This window comes from Accipiter gentilis, chromosome 11 (assembly GCF_929443795.1).
Source record: "Accipiter gentilis chromosome 11, bAccGen1.1, whole genome shotgun sequence".
In the NCBI taxonomy this organism is placed as follows: domain Eukaryota; kingdom Metazoa; phylum Chordata; class Aves; order Accipitriformes; family Accipitridae; genus Astur; species Astur gentilis.
In genome coordinates, this window is record NC_064890.1 from 1,020,373 (window position 1) to 1,043,621 (window position 23,249).

General features: G+C 41.1%; 1 protein-coding gene across 5 annotated transcripts in view; it reads right to left on the minus strand.

Annotated features, from left to right (window-relative positions):
* The window catches only part of PPP6R2 (protein phosphatase 6 regulatory subunit 2), a 122,391-nt gene that overhangs the window by 55,463 nt on the left and 43,679 nt on the right, over positions 1-23,249 (minus strand). For all 5 annotated transcript variants that reach the window (XR_007507609.1, XR_007507608.1, XR_007507610.1 and 2 more), the window contains 3 exons: positions 17,415-17,660; positions 9,944-10,130; positions 9,059-9,196 (listed from right to left, as the gene is read on the minus strand). Coding sequence is in view for 1 of the 5 variants with exons in the window: in XM_049813562.1 (XP_049669519.1) it covers positions 9,059-9,196; positions 9,944-10,130; positions 17,415-17,641 (552 nt within the window). In the remaining 4 variants the exon portion in view is untranslated. The remainder of the gene's footprint in view (positions 1-9,058; positions 9,197-9,943; positions 10,131-17,414; positions 17,661-23,249) is intronic.

Here is a 23,249-nt window from a genome sequence, read left to right on the forward strand (position 1 = left end):
TCACTCTTCAGATGAGTCATGGAGAAAATGAACAATCTCCTGCCTTCCACTTCTTTTTAAGAAGGCTCTCTGCATATCTTCTTCCCTTGAACGCTCATTCTTTTGTTATCTATTCACACAACTTCAACTATAATCCTTATATCGACTCTTTACCAGCTTTGCTCTAATAACCCTCCTACAGATTTCATCCTCTCCTCTCCAATACCATGCTGAGTACAATGAATGTCTGACTTAAAACAAAAATTCCAGATCACCATTTTTAGTGACTTTTCCCATGAATAATACTGTTTTCCTACTAAGTCTAAAATGTCTGACTTTATCTCCCTTCTGACGTACCTTATTATTGCAAAAATACTTATGTTGTCCAAAAATCTTCCCAGCATACAGCTGGGAAACCAAGTATTTCATTCAAGACCATATTTTCAGATCTGGTTTCTGTAATTTCTCCTTCCCAACATCCAGTTTACTCAGAAGTTGAAAAACTGGGTTCCTAAGACATTTTTCCTCAACAGTCTCTCTACCAACCTATCTCCTCAGATTCGTGCACTGGTTTCTTGTTTCCCAGCATCAAAATTATCAAGACCATCACAATAGAGTCGATCCCTGCTGTGTCTTAATACATCAGTCTTGCCATCTCCTTTCTACTAACAAAGCAACTGTTCATTCCCTCTTGGCTCATTTAGTCTGCAAGCATCTTTTGTCATTTTCCTGTGCTTGGATATGACTATGGAAATACTTCTTTCAAATCCTAAGACTCAGTCTTCTGATGACAGCTCAGGTAGCTGTCAATTGGCAATTTACCAAAACAGCTTCATCAAGATGAATGAAATTCTCCTCATTTATATCTTCTAAAAACCAGCTGCTCTCATCTATCAATTATGCGTACTGGTAGTCTCTGTAACAATAAAATTACCCATCTCTCCTCTCCCTTTCTCTGTGCTACATCTGCATGTTTCATTTTGCATCATCAGTCACACCCCCCATGTTTGCACAGCACCATGATTACAAGCCCAGATTTTGACTGCAATCTGTGTATTCCCACACTATTACAAATTGCACAATTTCAGTAAAAAAAACCAAACACACTTATATCCATTTTTACCTGCAAGTTTCCTTTCGTCAAATCATAAGCTCCATTGACATGGTACAGTGGGTGTTTCAGCCTGTTTGTTGCTTCGTGCAGAACCTACCTGCCAATCCGTGTCAGCAGAGGTATTTTTACCAATCGAAGTTCCATCTACCCTTACAACTTCCACAGCCCAGAAGAAAACTACTTATTAACATCCCCACATTAAATGTATTTTCTTTCCCTTGCAGAGCACAGCAAGATAAATCCCAGTCCTCCGTCATAGTTTAAACTTTATTTTGTATCAACATTCTCCCCAAAGTCCTACATTGCTTGGGCCTAGGGGCCTTAATAATTAAAAATGGGAGTTACACAGTAAGCAAGGGTAAGAAGGTTTGCTCTTTTTTTCTGGACTGCCATAATAAAGGGCTCTGGGGGGAGTTGGATGGCCAGAGAGAGAGGTACTGAGGAGAGGGGGAAGCATGATCATTCATCTGAACAAAGGAATTACTGTTCCTGGGAACTGAGGGACACAGAAAATGAAATTCAAAAGCAAAAAAAACCCAACTGAAATAATCTGTTAAGATCAGAAGAGCAATACCAAAATTTGGTAAATTAAGAAGCACCTAGTAAACCTCGAAGAGATCAATTCCTCTGTCTTGAGGCTGTTGTCAAAGAGATGAACTTTGACATCCACAAGAAAAAGACTCAAATAAAAGCTGTGACACTTACACGACTTACCTACGTGGACTGAAGTACAATGGCATTATCCTCAGCATCTCCCTGAAAAGAGTCACACCTGAAACACAAACTGTTCTGACCACACGCAACTCGGCAGCGTGTTTACTCTCACTGATGAATGACACACTTGTAAGGAATTCACGGACAGAACACTTGCACATATGTGCAACTTGAATTATTCTCCAGGAAGACTGCAAGACACAGGGCCAGCAAGCAGGAGGTGGTTGATGTAGCCATTGTTTGTTGCCTGCAAACAAACCAGGCTCCTGTGTTTGCTGCCTCCTGATTAGGGAGCATTGGGCTTCTGCTGGGGAGCACATGTATCACATATGCTCAGGCACCACAGAACAAGCGGGACATGGCAAACTGGTCCAGGCAAACTGGGACTTGGCAGTTAGTGAGGCAGTGGGCATGGAAGGGGGTGTGGAGGTGCTGCTGAAGGCTTCATGGGACTGCAAGATCTGTGTAACCGTAGTGGTGGCACGCAAGAGAGCATGGTCCCCACCACCAGCTGGGGCAACTGTATCTGGCACATGGGAGGACTCAACCACATGAAGCTCCTGAGTGAGGGTGGGGGCAACCAGGTCGCAGGCAGCAGGGAGCACCTGGTGCTTCTCCTTGCTGGAGATAATGTCCCTCACCTGCAGCACATGCACTCTCATCAAGGCACTGTGCTGCCAGGTGATGGGAGTTATGGGCAGAGGCAAGAAGACAACATAATATATTCTGGATGAACAGAATTTCAACAGGGGTTTTCTGCAGAGACCATGGAAACAGTCAGGTTTTCCTGGACCCTAATTTTGCATGGAAGATGAAATAGCCAGAGACTACACAGGAATTAGAGGATGGAGACTCCCAGGTCAGGAGTGGCTGGAAGCTGGGAACATGAGAAAAGCTCTTTCACCGCCAGGAGATATGCACTTACAGAATAGGCATTAACAGCTTGGCGGTAACAGGCAAGAGGAACGGGTTTCCTCAAGGGAGTCATCACAGCCACCCGAGCCTGAAACTCACACCAACAGGAAGAGGCAGTGGCAGAGGAGCATGGCTGGAGACTCCCTTCTGCAGAGAACGAAGAACCCGCTCGCGACCAGATTTGCTGTTTTGACAAGCATGCTGCTTGCCAGCAGCTCAGACTCCCCCAGCATGTGGGGAGACTGCCAAGGCTCATCCAAGCCCTTGGACGACTGCTCCTTCCTCCTGACGCCACGTGTGCACCGATACCACTGCCAACGGACATCTCAGGTGTATCACAAGTGGCTACAGGGCCCTGCTAGGGTGAAGCCCTGAATCAGTCCCTGTGCTGCCCATCACATCCTTTGCCAGGTCCAACTCTAGTTGAGCTGTGGACTTCCTAACAACATCCATGTCTGCTCGGGCAGCCTCTCACTGCCACTCCTTGGTGCTCCATCCCCGCTCCACCATCTCAGCGCTGTCTCTGTGTGCGTGAGCTCAGGCAGGAGTGCCCTGCTCACCCATGCAGACCTTCTCCCATGCCTGCTTGACTTTCTGCACATTGGGATGGACCACTCTGTCTAAGCACTTCTCTGTGATGACTTCCCTCCCACATAACCTGCTACTAGGCTCAAGGATTGGGTAGGCCTAACAGCAGAGGTTACCAGTAAAAAATGAGTCAATAGTGGCAACCAATACTCCTAAGTGTTTTAAACACTTACGTGAACAATACCACATTGGGGGCTGCAGTTGATATGCAGGAGAGGAGGAACCTAGACAAGCTCAAGGGAGGAACCTCAGAAGTTCAAGAAAGGCAAAATGCAAAGTCCTGCATAAGGGATGGAGTAACGGGGGGAGTCAAGGAGCCAGGAACAGCTCGCAGAAAAGGCCAAGAGGGTCCTTAGTGGACCTATTACACCAGGAGTAAGCACTGTACCCTTGATGGCCTGCGGGCAGGCAGCAGTGCGAGAGCAGGGATTGCTCCCCTCCATTCAGCGAGACCCATCAAGATACTGGTTCAGCCTGGGACTCACCAGCACAGGACAGACACTGCAATATTGCAGCAGGTCCCATGGAGGCCCCTAAGGTGGTTGGGGCTGGAGCACATGAGGTTGGACAAGAGGCTGAGAGTGGGGTTTGTTCAGCCCAGAGAGAAGGCAAAGAGGAGACCCTGTTGTGGTCTGCGGCTGCTCAGTGGGACAGGTCTTGGAGGTACCATGATGGGATGAGAGGCACAAAATGCAACAAGGGAAATTCCAACTGGGTATTGGGAAAAAAAAAATAATCTCCACTTGAGGGTGATCAAACACTGGAAGAGGACCCAGACAAGTCTCTGCTCTTGGAGATAGTGAAAACTCATCCAGCTAAGGCCTTGAGTAATCTATTTTAATGGGACCTGCACTGCAGAGGCATTTGGACCTTCTCAGGGTCCACAACCTGCATAACCAATGTTATGCTATGAATGAAATTTTGAAGTCTTGCAAGGTCAATACTTAAGAAAGTCTGTTATATTAGGACATCAACAAAACTTAATTTTCTAAAACCTGATGAAAATATACCTAATAAGAGTGTGACTTTGGCTTGGATGTTCCTAATCAGCCACAGTAAAAGAAAGTTCATGCTTGATTATTTAAGATGGTCATCAAACAAGGGACTCTGCGACAATCAACAGACCAAATTGTCTGATCTTTCAAGGATCACAACGTGAATAGTCACTTCACTGAAGTATTCACTGTAAGCTTTCCTCCACTGAGGACTGATCTTGTAGTAGGACAATTTTTAATACAAGAGAAAGATATCTGCATTAGTCTAGTCTAGGCCTGGGAGCTACTGTTTCTTTAGGGTAAAGATGGCAGGAAGAATATGCCCTTTTTATACTTGCAGTTTGTTACCTGTGAAAGCAACAGAAAAAAGTGTGGGGGAGGAAGTTCCGTGTTGTGATCACTACCCATGGTAGACTCTGACAAAAAGGCTACACGATGCCCTGGCTACAGGAGGTGAAAACTGGAGCACCAGTTCAACCACAGTGGTACAGAGCTCACAAGGGGTTTCTACAGAAGTCACTAGCAAGCCATGGTCCACGCCTGGGCACTCTTCGCCAGGACAAGCAGATTTCTCTTCAGAATCACAGGGATCACATTCTCCCAATTACCAAGGAAACCATGTCAGGTATGTTGAATGGTGTAACCCACTCTGCAGCCCAAAGGTGGGGTTTGTCATGAGATCCCAGTGACACGCTGTGCTTCAGCTGAGCCATAGCAGGTTCTCTCCTCCAGACCTGAATCAGGAAGGCAGGCTAATTCTTCTCCATGAAGATTATACAACAGAGGCTGTACTTTCTGTCACTAAGGCAAGCATGAGAAGATGAAGTGCAGAAGAGATATCTACAATAACTGGATCTGCTTCACATAAATTCACAGTACATGCCAGCAAAATCAGACGTGGAATCTTCTCACAGCAGTTGTGCCTCTCTGCTTTTTTTCTATGTAAGATTTTATACTAATAACACATAGACAGAGGACAGACTTCTTTGATGTCACTTATCTGTCCCGATATTAAAAATGCTTCAAGAAGTAAATTACTTAAAGTCAATATTATTTCTTTCACAAATCCACAGAGACGTTCCAGGATCAAATGACACCGATCAAAGAGAATATGCTGTCATCCATCTGCACAATGCCAGATTTGTCCAAGGATATCAAAACGTAGGTGCCTGAAAGACAAGCAGGCTGGAAGGACCTCCTCAGAGGTTTCTCAGGAAGACTATTCTAGTATTTCCAATTGTCACCGTCCAGAAACAGGGAGGAGACAGAGCTGTAAACATTCAATGTACACAACAGTTTATTTCATTTACATTGCACCCACCCCCAGGCTGCTGAATTTGGAGGCCTCCTTGTACAGTGGTGCTTCTGTCAAACTCAGGACAGAAGTATGGAGGAACAGCATGTGCTAGCAAAGTTTTCTCCTGTTAGCACAGCTCTCCAAAACAACAAAATCTGAGCTACATGAACAAAGCATTCCTGTCATGCATGAACAGAAGGAAATGCATAAGGAATTATTGTATTTTCATGTTAACTGTACGCCTTCATTTACAGATCAAGGAAGAGAAAGGGGAAAACCACCACAAACTGTAGTTCTACAAATAGTTTAAGAACATATAAAATGGCACTGCCACCTTCTCTCTGCTCATACTCATCCACTTATCTTCTGGTCCTTTCTTCTCCCTTACCATTGCACAAGTCCATGCAAAACAAAAACCCAACCCAAACCAAGGAACTGAGCAGGCTGAAAACAATCCTGGCAAAAAATACAAACGAAAGCGAGGTGTTTTCAGTTGGATCAATTCCCTAGTCCATGTCACCTTACAACCACATGAACACTTCAGCTGGCAAAGATTCAAGAGGAGCCAGATGGAAAGAGCAAGCAGTAAGAAGGTGAAAGCAGGACTGCCTGTTTCTGTGGCAATGTCAACGTACAGCCGCTGGTGGAATCACTGGCCCAGCTTCACTCAGCGCTCCAAGTCAAATGCTTGCACTCGGACAGTAAGAACCTGCACCCTGGCTAACATCATCTGAGCAAGCAGTAGACAAGGAAACTTCAAGCACACACTTTAGAAGGCCCATTCAGTAGAAAACAGAGCAGAGAACAGAGCCACCAGCACAATCCAGCTATCACAGTCTAAGGATCTCTAAAATGGAAGGCCAGAGAATTACTCTTGTGCAATTATCAGGGAGTCTCTAACTTACTGAATCAAAGCAACAATGAGGACATCAAATCCCTAAGAAGAGGTGCTTTGGGACTTGTTATGCAGAATATGATTTTGTTTAACTTAAAACTTAAGATGCCATCTTCATAAATCTGACACTGTAAAACTATACCTTTCCAGACAGCAAGAAATATATAACAAACCAAGTCAAGTTCACAGGATTTTGCCAGTATAGCAATGTCAAGTGGAAAAGTGGTCTTTTCACACCCCTAAGTGATGTACTCTCAATGGCAGCACTTTCTAGTGAAAAATGGTGTTTCTCAAACTTTACTTGGACAGCAAAGCTTTCAGCTTTTGCTAAGTCGCACAAACACAATACAGAAGGCATTTTGTTGTTCAGATGACATTCACATTGTACTCAGGAAATAGCTGGAATGTAACCCGGAGACCCTAATGTAATGTTAGACCTCCTTAGGTACCATCCAGGAGCAGGGTATATCAATACCAGGGAAACCTTAAAATACTAAGTTTAATTGCTGTCACTGTGCTACAAAAGTAGTTGATGAACAGCTAGCCAAAAATCTATGGCACAGGATGTCTATCCAAAACACTAGCTACTGCATGGAGGAAGATGTGCAGATAGGGAAAAACCCCCTAAACGTGGCATTTAAAGACATACAGTACTGTCAGTGAATGACATTTGAATGTCTGATATCTGAGGTGTCCAGCATCCCAAACAAATGTGAAGACTGCTTTGAGACATCAGACAATTCGCAACTGTTCTAGCTACCAGCTGACAGACAATATTTTTTTTCCTGTAGTGATGAAAAGCTAAAGCAGTCCATGAAGTATAACTTTTATTTCTATTACCTACCAAAAATCAAGCTTGTAAATTAACTTTTCTGGAGACCTAAGTTTCTGACTATATTGCCAAAACTGCTGATAAGTAGCTTCTCTAAACATTCAATCCCAAATTTCAATATTGCTACTACTTTCTGTTTTTCTGAGAAGTTCTTAAGCCATTGGATTTTTAAATGCTTGGGGATAATAATTACATTAAGACTATTTGTAAAAAAAAAAAACAAAACCAAAAACCAACTTTCAAGTACACCTCCAGTGCCACTTGGTATCTTCACTTCGTTTTCATTTTTTCTGACTGGGTGAAATCTTTAAGAGGTAGAATTAACCTGATAGGATGGAGTTAAAATATATCCCATCCAGATCTGCGTGTTTATGGACGGTTGATATTTGGAAACCTGGATATTTGGAAGTTTCCTGGATGGAAGCCATCCTCCAGAAAAAACACTACTCAATCAAAATGCCATTTTAACATCGGAAGAAGAAAATAATTGCATTTGTCTTGGTAATATTATACTGCACTATTGCAATGTCTGTCCTGCACTGGTGAGCCCCACCCTGGCCCCAGTATCTTGAGAGGTCTCACCAGTGCTCAGCAGAAGGGAGCAATCCCTGCCCTCACCCCTCCGGCTGCCCTTGGGCCATCATGGCCTGGGATGTGGTTGGACCTTTTCTACAAAGCTGCTTTCTCTTCCAATGAATCCTCTATCGTCATTAACCTCCATTAGCCCATCTCTTGAAGGCTTTTTCCTCCCATCTTCTTCCTTGGTATTACTATTTGATGTCTAGCCAATTGAACTGCTGACTTTCCTGTCAAAAATGAGGACTTCCTTTTGTGGGTCAATGCCCATACAAGTCTGTAAGGATCGATGTGTGCCTGTATTTTCTTCCTTCTCTGAACAGTATGTGTACTGCATGAAGCACCATAAGGCTGGGAGGAGGAATCAAGCAATGGTAATTATCCATCCTGAGTCTCTGCAAAGAAAGTTTACCTGCTAAGCTATGGTGTGGTCAATGCTCCAGACACAGAATACTTAGGCAGCAAAGTTTGCCAAACATATAAAATCTGGTGTGGGCTTCAGTGACTCGTATACAGTTTTCCATATGGCACACTGCTCTTCTGGTTTACTAAGAGGGAGCCAAAGGAAGTTTTTTTCCTCTAATCCTGTACATCTGCCCACTAAAGGGGGGATGAGGCAGCCTCACCCAGACTGGGCTATTAAGGGAGAAAAACTTGTCCCACCTGTAAAGCAAACCAAGTATCTCAATAAGATATTTTATAAGGCTGCCTATTAAAGAGGAAGGGAAGGGAGGAGACACAAGATATCATCTACCAAAAATCACACACACCACTGAACATGGTGAGGAATTAAACAAATTACTGTCCCAAACGATCAGTCTAAAACTCTGAACACTGGGAAAGATTACAAATTTCCTTTGTCAAAGCTCTACAGCAAGAACAGCTAGAGTAAATAGTGGTTGCTACATGGAAAAATGAGTTGAAAATCCTTTACTGCCAGGGACTGAACTAGGCTTCTGTCATGCAAGCCACAAACAGGCTGAAGTACCCAAAGTAACCAACGTGTAGACTCTAGCACCAAGAAAAACAGTTTTCAGAAGAGTGGATCCGCTCTCATAATAAATGACAAAAAGAATTCTATTTCTTTAAGACACAAACAAACAAACCCCCTTGTTCCCAATCTTGTAAAGAAAAAAAAGTAGTAGATTCTCACATTCAGTACTTCCTGCCGTAGAGTTGCAGGCTCCACACAGCTGATTAGACGAAGCAGGAGGTCCATCATTGCTGATGTATCTATATGCTTTAGCACCAGGCTAATAAATTTGTCTTTTTTCCTTAAAAATGCAATCACCTAAAAATAAAAGTGTCATCATCAGTTGCTAGTACAACATACAGACATGGCACACAGAAGTTCCCATACTTCACCTTGTCTCAACCAACCAATCTTGATGCAAAACGGCTACTAGGTTGGAGAAATTGTCCAGAGAATGAGAGAACAACACTCTCATTTCAAGACAATACTAAATCAAATCTGTTTAGCTATCTTTTCTTTCCTTTATGCCACAAAGAAACCCAAGCCCACAGAAATAAGAGCATCAAGAAGCTGGTGAAGCTGGAGAATTTTCCATTCCACTAAGGCTCTCTGACAGCCTTCGTTTAAAAAAATCAATTTTGAATTGGAACGCATGTATTCCTAAAGCACCGTTCAGCTCATGTTTCCAGCACCCCTTTTACAGGCATGAGACTGAGGCATTGTTTATATAATGAGATGATTCTGGGCAATGATCAAAGGATGCATCAATATGCCTCAGTATGAAAAAACAAAAGCTTTAACTGTGACACAGAAATATCCCAGCTACTACAGATCTAAACCCAAAACTATGCAAAGGTATCTAAAAGAGCCAGCATCTCTCTCAATTGAGGAATCCGAAGAACTTTTCAAAGCCTACATTTCAATTCCAAACTTAAAGAGCACAGCAAGCTGTTTTTCAGCTCTAAGAACAGGAGATCATGAGGGTAGCAATGACACTGCCATACAACACAAACAACGTTAGTGAATTAATTTGTGCTTACATATCAGGACAAATCTAATCGCTACCTGTTCCGTTTTTCTTGCAATGAGATTCCCAATAGTCTTACTGAAGAAACTGGCAAGCAAAGGGTTCAAAGGAGGCTCGTGATCCAAGAAGTCATAGAGGATATTCAGCAGAGTTTCATCCCCTCCTAGCTTGTCATTGATCTGCGGTACATCCGAGGTCAGCAGTTCACAGGCTGTGTTTGGATATCTGAAAGGACAGAACCAGAGCAACTAAAGGTGAAATGAAAACTCTCAAGAAAATCTTCCCTTATTAAAGTTATAAAGAGTAGGAGGATCACCATTCCAGGGAGCAGGGGGGAAAAGAATATCACACAAGAAACAAGAGTCATCTACATTAATGGCACATTTTAAGGAAACACTGTTTCCTGTAGCACATCATGTGAGTTGTGGGTTTTTTCGTTTGTTTATTTTACAACTGAATTATGCATCTCAGCTGCCTTCAAATTGCAGTTAGCTCTGATTTTTAAAAGTGATGCTTAATCAGTTTTAATACACTTAAAATCTCTTAACATGAATCCATTTGCGCAACTAAAATTAACCCAAAAATTGAAGGTTGATCTGAAGAATGTGTATTTTAGCAGGTTTCTGTAACATTTCTGAAAAATTCGTCCTTCCATGACTGGAGCTGAATTAAAAATGAGCATCATATTTTATTTTTTAAATCAAGAGGACTAGAATTTAGAGACAGAACATTAGATCTAACACAAAACGCGTAACAAATAAGCATACACTATGTACTAGCAAGCAATTCATAGCCAACCTTTTGAGTTTCAATTTTGCAGTAACGTCTATATCTGTAAAACTATTTTTCAGAAAATATTATTATGCCTGCTTTAGATCATTTTTCTCACTTAAATCAGAATATGAAATTATATTTGACAGCTTATGAAATCCTTTTTTTTCCTTGACCTTGCTTCTTGCTCTTCCAGGCAGTACTTTCAGAAATAGGTCACATTTATGATCAGAAAAGGTAATAACGTGTTTACAATTATGTTTATAATTAGACAGTCTCAAAGTGCATACATAGGAAACAATAATTTAAACTCAACACAAAAAAACTGCTTTTGGGGGACTGTTAGTTTTGCTAAAAGAGTAAAGTTTCTTCAGGTTGAAATTCTACATTAAAAGCCAACTTCACCATATAGCTACATGGCAGTTTTGCAAACATTTTACTGATTCAGTCTCTCCATTACTCATGCGATGAAGGAATTAAGCAGGGGATGGGAGGCTGTCACACTACAACACCGAAATTCATCTAGCTATTTTTTATTTCAGCATTTCAGTGTTAGTATCTTAATTTCATATTCTAGCTACTGTCCATCTATAAAAAGGGCTTAAGAGAACTACTTCGAAAAAGACCTATTCACCATCACACAAAGCTTATTGTAATCAGAAACAGCAATTCATTAGTGCTGTGAAATTCAACCTAGCACTGAACTTTAACACTATTTTCACAGTTTCAATGATATATATGATCCTAGAGTCAAAAGGCAGCTAGACTTTATTTTTAAACCATGATTTACTCTCACTCCACTAATTGTTTAAAGACTCTAACAGGGCACACTCAAGTGGTTCAGCGGTTCTAAGCACAAAGCAGCAATTCTGAACACCAGACTTCCTACTGAGTGCCAGTTCTTATCCATGCTTCCTAAAGTAGTTTTGATTTGTTATCAAGTGATACAGATTAAAAATAAAACCTGTCCTTCACAGTTTGAGCATCTTCTCTGTGTAAGCAGAGCTGGTTATATTATTTTTTTTTCAACCAAAACAAAAAGAAAATTTACTACAGATTTTAATAATGGTCAACTAAATTAATAGCAACATTAAAAAAGCTACAGAATGCTCTTGCTGCAAATGTTCATTCTTTAAGTAGTGCATTCACTTTCCAAATAAAAATTGTGCCATTCCATAAAACACAAACCCAAGAGATTTCCTGCTTTTAATAGTTATGCAAGGCCTACCACTTTTTGTAACTTTAGACACAAGCCAACATCAAGATCAATATAAAACACTCCTGCAATAATACGACTGTTTCTACAACACAAAAGGAATACTTTCACTTTTGTAAAACAGCAAAGCTGAAACAATCTTACAATACACAGCAAGATTCGCCCCCCCCGCCTCCCCAGCCTCAATCTCAAAGGAAAAAAACCATGCAGAAAAGAGCTGTGGAAATTACTAGGTACCTCTCACATCTCTACCACCTTTGCAGTAAGATCTGAGAGTGTGTAACAGAATCCGGGCTGAGCGTTTATCTGGGGTTTTTTTCCTCTCTTAGTCAAAATTAGTTAGGTTTCTGCTCTGAACCTCATCAATAGAAAATCAAGAAGAAATCTTAACAGCACCTCCCAAACTTGAAATGGAACCCTCTGCTCTGATCTTTGATCTCCCACCTTCCTAGACACAGCACATTTCACACATCTGGCAATGCTTCCTAAGCTGGTGACCACCCATCAGGGAAGAAATTGTGGAATTATTGTAGGTCGTTGGAAATTTTACCTCAGTTCTTGGAGTGACAAGACAGATGGATTGCTGGAAATCATGCAAGTGGAACAGATAGGAAAAATATCATGTAATTGTGTGAATTGACAGCATGCTCGTATCTCAAGTACATGTTTGAGCATGCCATCATATAAAGACATCACTAGGACCATCATCAGGGACTAGACACCAGGAAAAGATTTTTTTTCATTTGATCCCACGTGGCTGTTCTTGGCACCTCTTCTGTGAAGAGACCTGCAGCTCTTTCTTCAGCTGTCCACCTGCCTGTTCTTCCCGTCAGTTTGCCTTAGCTGTACCCAGGAGTTATGTATGTGTGGCTTTCATCCCAGTGTTGTACACGTGGCTTAACTGGCAGGATGCTCTGCTGGCCCTGGGCTCTTTTCAGGTCACGGCTCAAGCTGGAGCTTCCTTTCAGTTATTGTGCTTTCAGGTGCATCACTTTATGCTCACCTTTACCCTAGTAACTATTATTGGTTTGGTTTTCTTACATTCATTGAATAGAATTTTTATTTTGGAAGAAATTCCACACCTCAACCTTCCCAGTTTAAGCCTTACTTTACTCATCACACTTCCATTTGGTTCTTAACAAGGAAAATACTTCTTGCCCTGGTAGTATATAAACGGTGGAGACAACAATAACTTTTCCAGTATATATACTGCATTGCTTTGTGTAGAGCCTTGTGCTTTCGATCACGAACACACACTCACATTTACTGTTTATCGAGTATTTTGAGCATATTGCCCACAAAGACTCCAAAGCCCTCCCTGAGATGTAAAAGCTGACTTGAAGCCCACCAACGTGCACCATGTAACTTGGGCCATGAGTCACTACACAATCAGCACTGACTGTATGTGCTTTATTACTGCTTGGCCATATAACATAATGAAATCTTTCTACCTTTTAACTAACCTAAGTAAGTTGGCATTATCAACTTTCTACATTTATAATTAATCTCCCCTCTTATTTCACATGCAAATATATCAAACAGCACGGGACTCAGTAGTGTAAAACCAGAAAGCTGGAACTGGCCATTTTTCCTTCACCTGTATGTCTTTTCTTTAAACAGTTATTAATTGATGTCAGAACCCTTCTCTGTTATCCCATGACAGCTTGTTTTCAACAGTCTTTGATAATATTCTTTTTAGACTGTATTTATGCCACATGATTATCCATGTTTTTCACTGACTCCATCAAACTCAGCTCCTGAACTAAGCCTGACTTCCCTCTACAAAAGTAGGACTGTGAGAGCCTGCATTTAGAGACGTGTCTTTGAATCATAATGCTATACCATAAATTCTTCAATGTGCACAATGCAGAAGCCACATTTACTGGCTCACAGACCCTTCTTAAGAACTGATGTCCTATTTGCCGCTTCCAGTCCACTGGTTTTAAGGCTGACCAGGTGAGCTATTTCATATTTTAATTCCTTTAAATCACTCGGTTGAATACCAGCTACTCCTAACAATTATTCTACTGATTTTGTTCCATAGATGCTCCAATTTGAGACAGTTCCTCAGACTATTCCCCTGTAAAGAAAGATACCACTCGGGAATCTCCCAAGAAGTCTCTGAAGTAAGTACCAACACAGACAGCTTAGTTATATTTTCTGCTACGGTCCTATCTTCCTTTCACATGGGTCACCCATCTACACATTCTTAGAGAGGCTTCCTTATTTTGATGGGTTTACAGTGGTTTTGCCTTTAGCAAACTGCTTCTCAAAAATCCCTTTGTCCAGTCTCATGGATTAACTCTCCACTATATCTTTTTTCCCTATCTGGACACAACTTCCCTTTTGTGAGGATGTCCTTTTACCTGTAATGGATTATTTGTTTTTAACAAAGCCAGTTTTCTACATTAGGATTTTTTTAAAATCTTTGTAGTACAAGCTCTGCATTTACCACGAGCCACTAAAATGTTTCCAGGCCAGCTGTGAGCTTTTTACCCTTTCACAGTACCATTTACTTCCTAACTAAGCTCCTCATATTTATGTAGTTCTGTTCCTAAAAGTTAGAAAAACAAACCCCAAATCCATGATAATGCTGTTGTGTCTTTTTTGCTCCTATGAGAATGTTAAGTCTGAGTACATTATGGTTACTGTTACAAAGTAATTTTACAACAGTTGTATTTCTTAGAGCCCCCAAAGGTATATGAAGACTTATTTCTCCTTTTTCTGGCTCATTGCTCCATGCAAAAGGCATTCACGATTCCTAAAAACTCATGCATCGTGCCTCCCTGTGATATATATCCTGTCAACAGGCGGATAAATGAAACCTCTCATTGTTAGAGCACATTCTGCTCTTGCAGCCTTTACAGTCTCCAAGTTTCACACAGTCAGATCCAATACTTCACCCTTTCTATTTAGGCACGGCATCCCAACCCATAAGTTTTCCATGCTGCAGCTAACATCTCACTTGACACTCAGCCCTCCATCCCCTAAAGCCCACTCTCACACCAGCAGAATCTAACTCTCCCTTTCCTATAACCTGTACTTTCATTCCTGCATGGTCACAGCAGGTTTACGAGACACCCTAGTGTGTCAACAAGTTCATTATAAATAGACATTACAGTTCAAATAGTTATACACTTCTTTGATTGCTACAGGTCTTCATCTGGTTGCTTAGATTCACATGCTATGCTCAGATGGGGATTTACTCTTGAGTTTTCCTCTTTGCAGTTTCCCTTCTGAATTTTACAGATTTCCATCCTACTGACCTGTCAAGAATAAATACTTTTGATGATTCCATTTCCACAGCATGCATGCCCTTCCAAACCTAGTTTCTCCCCTGTTCCAGTTTAGAAACTTCCATAACCTTTTCTTAAGAGCCAAAAATTGGATTCCATTTGGATTTAGACAGTCCATTCTTCCTGCTTGGCGTTTATTTATTCCAAAAGGCTCCCCAGTTTCTAACAAGCTTAAACCCTCTTACCCCTCTCCAGTGCCTCACCATGCTTTGAAAATGCTTCTCTGCCTCGTCTACCCAAGGTACTGGAAGCATTTCCAAAAAAACCCCAATATTAAGATCAGCTCTATTTGTCCTGGCAAGCAGGTCATTATGCAGTTCTTGTTGCCATCCAAGACTCAGATAAGTATCTGTCTATAGTGTATAATCACACTTCCCACCACTCTACCGGCTTTTCAAGCAGGCACCTTACGGGATGCTCTTAGAAGATATAATGCTGCCATCTGATGAAGAGATAGGTGAGTGAGACTGCTAATTTAAGGCCTTCCCAACAAGATTTTCTTCTATCTAGCCAGCACACCAGACCACAACACTGGAGGCTGGCCTCTTCCCACCACTGTCTACCTTTGTCTGTGCCTCCTCATCAGCCAACCTGGCCTTGAGCTGCTGAAACCACACACTACCTTCAAAAGTTGATGAAAAGGCATATAATCCTACATGTGAAATTCAAGGATGCCTGGGAATAAACACTCTCATACTGAGCTTCTCTCTTTATTTTGGTTTGCATTAAAGATTTTGCTTCTTGAGAAATTTTTGGTTTTCCCCACCTTCTCTTATTCTTAGTCTGTTCAGTTTCAATAGGAAAAAGCTTCCACTTCCACCCTTCAGCACACAGGATCAGAGACATAAACTGCCTTCTGACAGTAGCCACAAAAATCTCAAAAAGAACAGGACTTAAAAATATGGTCTGGTTAACTGAAGTAGTATTCTGAAGTGAAACAATGTATGAATTAGTACTGGCATGGTACTGGAATCCCTCATTCTCTCTTGTGGCAAAATACACCCAGATTCCAGCAAAGGACCACAAGTCACACATTATTCAGCATTTACTCTGCTCATTAACTCTTAGCACTAAGGAAAGTATTGCCCATCTTCTTCAATCAGATATTTTGGGTTTGAGTTCATCTCAGGTTAGCTGTGCAAACAATATGGATAAAGGGCTGCAGTAAGCTCAGAGCCTGTCACCCCAGGAAAAGGCAGTTATTCTGATGTAATACAGAAAATGCAAAAAGTCCAAAGACTGTTGTGTACCACATCCCTGGTTTAAGAGTACCTGTACAAAATTTGCATTTGTAGGACAACAGTGTAAAACTAACACTCCTGGTTCCTTTTGGCGATTCACGTTTTATAGCAGAAGCCTTGCAAAAGCAGCCATATAATATTTCAAGTTACTACATAACGTATTTCCTGGCATTCACTTACCTGGAAATAGTCACCTAGACATAGCTGATCAACTATCCTGCCTAATAATAAACCTAAACAATACTACCATTTCTTCTGTGGACTTCAAGCAACAGCAGCAATAACCAACACTGATCCATTCCCACAGTGACAAACTTGCCCATTTTTATTTATTTATTTATACACAGAGGAGCTTTTTATTTTTACATAAACTTAAAGAAAAACAAACTTCTCAAATCCAAAACATAAGTATTTTCAAATATACATTTAGTTAAAAATATATAAACACAACTTGTTATGAGAACCAAACACATCTAAAGAGTTCACCATCGTAAGAAATAGGCTCTTTACAGAGGTAGGCCCTCTCCCTAACGATACGATCACCGAAAACAGCAGGTTTTACATATGCAGCACATTGAAAATATTACATCTTTTACTCACTGTACAGCTCACTTTCTTTTGTGGGCTTGGCTACTGAAAATCAATCAAATTCAGAAGTTTCTCAGAGCAGAATGCTTTTTGCTTGCAAATTTGATAAAAGTGTACTAAAGGTACTTTTAAGATACTAATTATTTTGCTTGCAAAGTTTTGAACAAACAGCAAGAGAGTTTTTTTTTTCGTCAAACTCAATGTTAAACCATTAAAAGTACAGAATCAAGCTTCTGAAAATTCACTATAAATAATGAAATGCTGTGAAATATTTCACAGTACTAGAAAGCCTTTCTCTCAAGACTGAAAAGTTTACATGCATCTCGCACAAGAGCATTTCCAACATCAAGATCTCTCATTCAGTTTTCTTTGTATAGGGCAGAAAACAAATACCTACTTGAAGCGGACCTTCTCATCCATATCCACAGGGGGCTCATGTGTGATGAGGTTGACCAGCTCCTCCATGCAGTGCTGCTGGCAAAGGAAGTCCAGCAGCTTGCGGTTCTGAGCCTTGCACTCCTGTAAGATGTCATCTTCATCCATCAGCTCATGAAGTGTCACATCTTCTTTATCCAGCAGCTTGTCCACATGTGATGTTGTGTTCAAATCAAACTTCCAGAACATGTTGATGGGACACAACTAGCTATAATGCAAAAGAATACGAGTTAATCTTCCATCTTTGCTATTTATTCCATCTTTATAGTTCTGAGCAGAATACCGTAGTATAGCTGCCAGCCAGCTTGTAAAAATCAGGTAAATTCTGTAAACAAAATCAGCACCTTTTCACAGCAGAAAACTAACAGCTTCGATTATAGCTTATGATATCAACAACAGACACAATACACGCATGAATTAACTTTAACTGCAAGTAGCTGAACTAAAAAACAAAGATTATGTTCACACATAAATGCTTTGTTGGATTAGAGTCAAGGCTGGTCACAGATAGAGAAAGCAGGCTACTGCACTATAAAGAATCTGCATTAAAGGGTTTGGGGTTTTTTTTTTTATTATTTGTATTCCAGAGTCATGCTCATCAGCCATGATTGCAACAATCAATGATTTATGTAAGTGGAAGAAAGGCCTCCAATGTATATATAACAGCAAGAGATAGACCATAATAGCAAAGTATTAAAAAACAAACAAACAACAAACCAACAAACCAGCAACCTACTGGACACTGCAAGCAATTAACAACAGCAGCAAACCTAGAGCTGAACTGCTAATAGAAACCTTATGGAATATTAGAATATGCTATTAATCTCATAAACATCATAAAAGTGTAAAACTGAGTGGTCTTTTATGGTGCAGAAGAGTATATTTTGTTTACCAATAACATAAATGGGCAAAAGAATACTATAAATCAAATCTAGAAATAGAAGCTGAAGGAGCAGCGTCCTTTTCCTACACATTCTAGATCTCAAGTCCTCATACATACTTGCTGAAAGGAAACCCTTCTTACCATTACCTTCCCTCACAGGAAGTTTCACATGGACATTTTACATCGTCCCAACTAAATACAAAAGATTTGGACACAGTTCTTTGCAAAAGTGGTAAACTGAGATACTGCAAATAACAAAAAAAGTGACAAACTATTGAAGACCGACTTGAGCTGGAGCCTAGTCCCACAAAACTACAGTAAGTTAATCTTTCATGAACAGTGATCAAACCCTGCCCCTGCTGCATCTTTTGCCCCCTCCAAGTCTCCATGGCAGTGCTTGGGGACCCCCTGTCCAAGCAGGGTTCCCTTAACTCTGCTCGCAATGGTTCAGATCATCCCCTCTGGTGTTCCCTCTCTGTATCTGCTGCACCTTGCAGGAGCCTTCAGTGTGTGACCAGAATCATATGCTGTACTTCAGATAAGGTTTCACTATTACCATATAGATTAGCAAGAATATTCCCCTTCAAACAATTTTTGCTAAATATAGAGCACCGCACTTTGTATTACCCATTTTCATCCCATTCCTACCCCTAACTCTTTCCTTCCTTTTTGTTACCCTGATTTTTCTCTATATGAGCTCTATTAATTATGTTTTTCCAGTTAGCTTCCTCAATACACTTCAACTTTTAGAATAGTTATTAATTACATCAAAACAAGAGACAGTGTTCAGACTATCCCTAAGAAATTCTTCAGTGGTCTTCCTCTTAGTATTTTCTCTTATAATTCTGTCCTTTACCGTCTTACCTCAGGATCAGCTAATTCACCACAATTCCTCAATGAGCTGTAACTTTTCACAATCCTGTTCTGGTTATTGTACCAAATACCTTAATAATCTCCACAAAGAAACAAGATTTACCGAAATTCTTTTGTTTAGACTATCAGCTGCCAAAGAAAGAGCTCAGATTAGTTTGGCACAATTTAAATTACTGATTTTCATTTCATTTTGCATTGTTGTATCTTTTACTGTTCCCTACAGGGAACAAATAAGGAGTAATCTTCATTCTTCCCCAGTAACACTTTCAAGTGTCTTCAGAGAGTACAAGGTAACTCAAAGTCCTCATCACTAGACATTTGTACTTCAAAAAGCAGCTAAGTCAGCTAACTATCTGAGAATTTGAGTGCAACCTTTCATTTCTAGCTCCTGTTTAGTGTTTCAGATTAAATTCTTCCCCAGACACTGTCTCATCCTCACTCAAACCCCATGGCTCTGCTACATGTACAGAAGCCTAACAAAAGGAAAAAAAACAGCTTCTGAAGGAAGGAGCCCCATGCAGGAAGAACAGTCAACTCCTGGGTCTCTATGCTAGGTGGAAGATCAAGCACAATGAGGGACCACGAAGAGATGGCATCGTGTTGTAGGGTATGAGGATCAAAGATGGTTTCAAGAAATAAACAATCATTAACGCTAAAGAAAGTAAGAGAATAACTGTTATTCCCCATTGACAGAGGTGATAAGCATAGCTCAAACAAGATAAATGTTCTGTGTAATAATATCATTAAGCTAAAACACATTCTATAAAACGAAATAAATTGGATGAGAGATGTCAATGTGCTACATTCCCAGATTATCTGTATATAAGCATGTGATTTTATACAACAGGATCAAAACGCCTTTTTTAACCTAACCCACATTACTATTTCCGCAGCAGCAGGAACACTTGCTTCAACCATTCATTCTGCTTTTTGCAGCATCCAAAAATGTTACCACGCCTGATCTTTTGCCAGTTCCACTGCTTGCATAACTACATCTAAGCCAGAATTTTGAAATTATCCTTTTAAAAAAACAAAAGACAAACAGAAAACAACAGTTTTTTCCTCCAGGAAAGTTTACTGAAGAAGGGGGGCACTGTTTTCCAGTTACCATAGCTGGGCAATTTAAAAGGCTATGTAAAGACCCCAATTTTTTAACTACACGTATAAATATCTGGGTGCCTTGCAGCCTATCTTTCATACTGAAGCTCCAAATGAAGGGCTTACAGGAACTACTAAATGAAACACATTAAAAGAAACACTAATTTTTTATTTATTTTTACCAATTAAGTTATTCACATGCATTTTCTGCCCTACCTCAGTTCAAGGATTCTTCACGTGTGCATGTATGGGTCTAAGGATGTCTAAAAGAAAAAGGATTACCTTACAAAATTAAGGCTATTTTTTTCTTGGAAGAGCTGTGTTACCCAGGATATTTGATCACAAACTCTGTGGAGCTCCACTCAGTGCTTCAAAATTTGTCATAGATAACTTTTCTATTTCAGAGAGCTTTTTTCCGTGTCAACATAATTCTTTCTTTTAACGTCTTTATCTCAGAGATTTAGAAGAAATCAAGAAAATCTTTGCAAGTTCATCTTTTGTGACACAGCACTGCTGATATGATGAAGCCCTCTTTGAATGTATTGGTGGTGCAATACTAGATTATAAAGGGAACATTTAAACTATAAATTACCAAGCCATCCAAAGTACAGCCTCCTTACAGCCTTGTCTTCCCACAGTCCTCCTGTATGCCACATTTACTGACTGGCTTTGGACTTTCAGCATTTTGAGGCAGAGCTCACATACACATTACAGGGAAGTACATGGCCCCAATCCCAGCAAACAGAACTGAGATCCTGATCAAACATCACATCTAGGAAACCACTTTATACTTATGAAGTTCATTTTAAACATCAGGGGACAACCACTTCTAGTCAAACCTACAGCATCACATTTCTTGTAAAGCTACCTATGAACATCAAGGCTATAGGCTCTATTTGTGACAGCCCAAGCTCAGTTACTGAGGGGCAAGGGGGGGGGGGGGGGGGGGGGGCAGCTTCCAAAACAAAAGCTTATTCAGACCTCCCCATGGCCCATCCACTGCCATTTCCTAACAATCCTCTAAACTGCCAGATTAGTTCAGGTTGATCCCAATCTTTTGGGAACTAGATCCTCTGCCTCCCTCCCCAACCCCCACCCCCAAACAGCATAAGAAGCGGCAGAGAGAAAAGCAGTTTCTAATTTGAGCTGTTTAAATCAACAGTATATTGAAATACATTTCAAAGGTTAACCTTCAGCATTACAGCAGCAAGCAAGAGCTTCTGCACCCGTCCATTCAGCTACCGAAAATGCACTCATGTAACTGAATTTCTGAGTTAGGAACAGACATCTGAATTTTCAACCTACGTGACACTGCTGTGACAGTAATGCTGTTTGGCTGTATAGTGTGTTCGTTACAAACTGTTCTTCAGATATTTTTAACTAACTATGCTTAGTTATAAATTCACCGAGTGAAAAGTTAGCATAAAAGGCCTTAAATTAAGAATGTTTGGGTGCACAGTTAACCTAAATACATATATATTCCATACATATATGTGGAATACACATGTAAATCTCACTTTTCAAATCTAAACCCATTATAAATCTGTCAATTCTACACTTTTGAAAAACTTTTTCTATATCTACAGGGAAAGGCATCTAACCTATAGGAGACACTGATAAGCTGTCCTTAGGAAAGGACGACAGCTCTTCTCTCAGCACAAAGCAGGCATATCCCCTTACCAACCTTCTTCTTAAAACGAAGGTTGCGAAGAACTGCTGAGGAGTTTGGCCTCTCCCGGTCCTCACTGGCAGAGCCAGGCTTCTGGAAGACACTCACACAATTCCCAGCGCCCTGGGACTCAGTGCAGCTGCATCCAACTGGGAAGGGAGGCTGCCCTGCAGCAGTGACTCTCCCACCACATTGCCCAAAGCGCATGCAACATGAGACGACTTCTTTGCCCTCACCCCAGCCAAAAAAGCTCTTAGCCATAGCGCTCTTACAGGATACTCAGTAAAATGCAACAAGTGTGATTTGGAAATGATTGTTCATGACGTATTGAAACCAACAGTTTGGCCTACCAGACAGTTAGGCCAAAGCAGGTGTCGAGGCAATCAAGTGAGGTTTTGTAATCCACATAACATCTCTGCAAGATCGGAAGTGGAATGGTACCACACACGAAAAAACTCAGACACACACATGCCACTTAAGGACCAGCAGAACAAGTCACAACCTACAGGAGCCAGATGAACTGTCCTGGAAGGCCACAAGTTAGGCACAAGAGAGACAACACACTGCTGTAGCACTGTCCGTAGGGTCTGAACTACAGTGCAGAGAAGTACTTCTCTGGAAGCAGAAAAGTACAGCAAAGGCTGAACAAGCAGCTCCTAGCACTAGCGAATTCAGAGTCACAGAATAGTTTGGGTTGGAAGGGACTGTAAAGATCATCTAGTTCCAACCCCCCTGCCATGGGCAGAGATATCTTTCATCAGATCAGGTTGCTCAAAGTCCCATCCAGCCTGACCCTGAACACTTCCGACGACATGACAACCAAGCTTCTCTGGGTAACCTGTGCCACTGTCTCACCACCCTCATTGTAAAACATTTCTTCCCTATGTCCAATCTAAACCTGCCCTCTTTCACTTTAAAACCATTGCCTCTTGTCCTGTCACTACAGGCCTTAGTCTAAAGCCTCTCCCTTTCTTATAAGCCCCCTTTATATATTGCAAGGCTGCAATAAGGTCTCCCCAGAGCCTCTTCTTCTCCAGGGTGAACAACCCCAACTCTCCCAGCCTTTCCTCATAGGAGAGGTGTTAAGCCCTCTGACTATTTTTGTGGCCCTCCTCTGGACCTGCTCCAACAGATCTGTGTCTGTCTTGTACTGAGGACCCCAGAGCTGGATGCAGTACTCCAGGTAGGTCTCACCAGAGCAGAGCAGAGGGGTAGAATCCCCTCCCTCAACCTGCTGGTCACTCTGCTTTTGATGCAGCCCAGGATATGGTTGG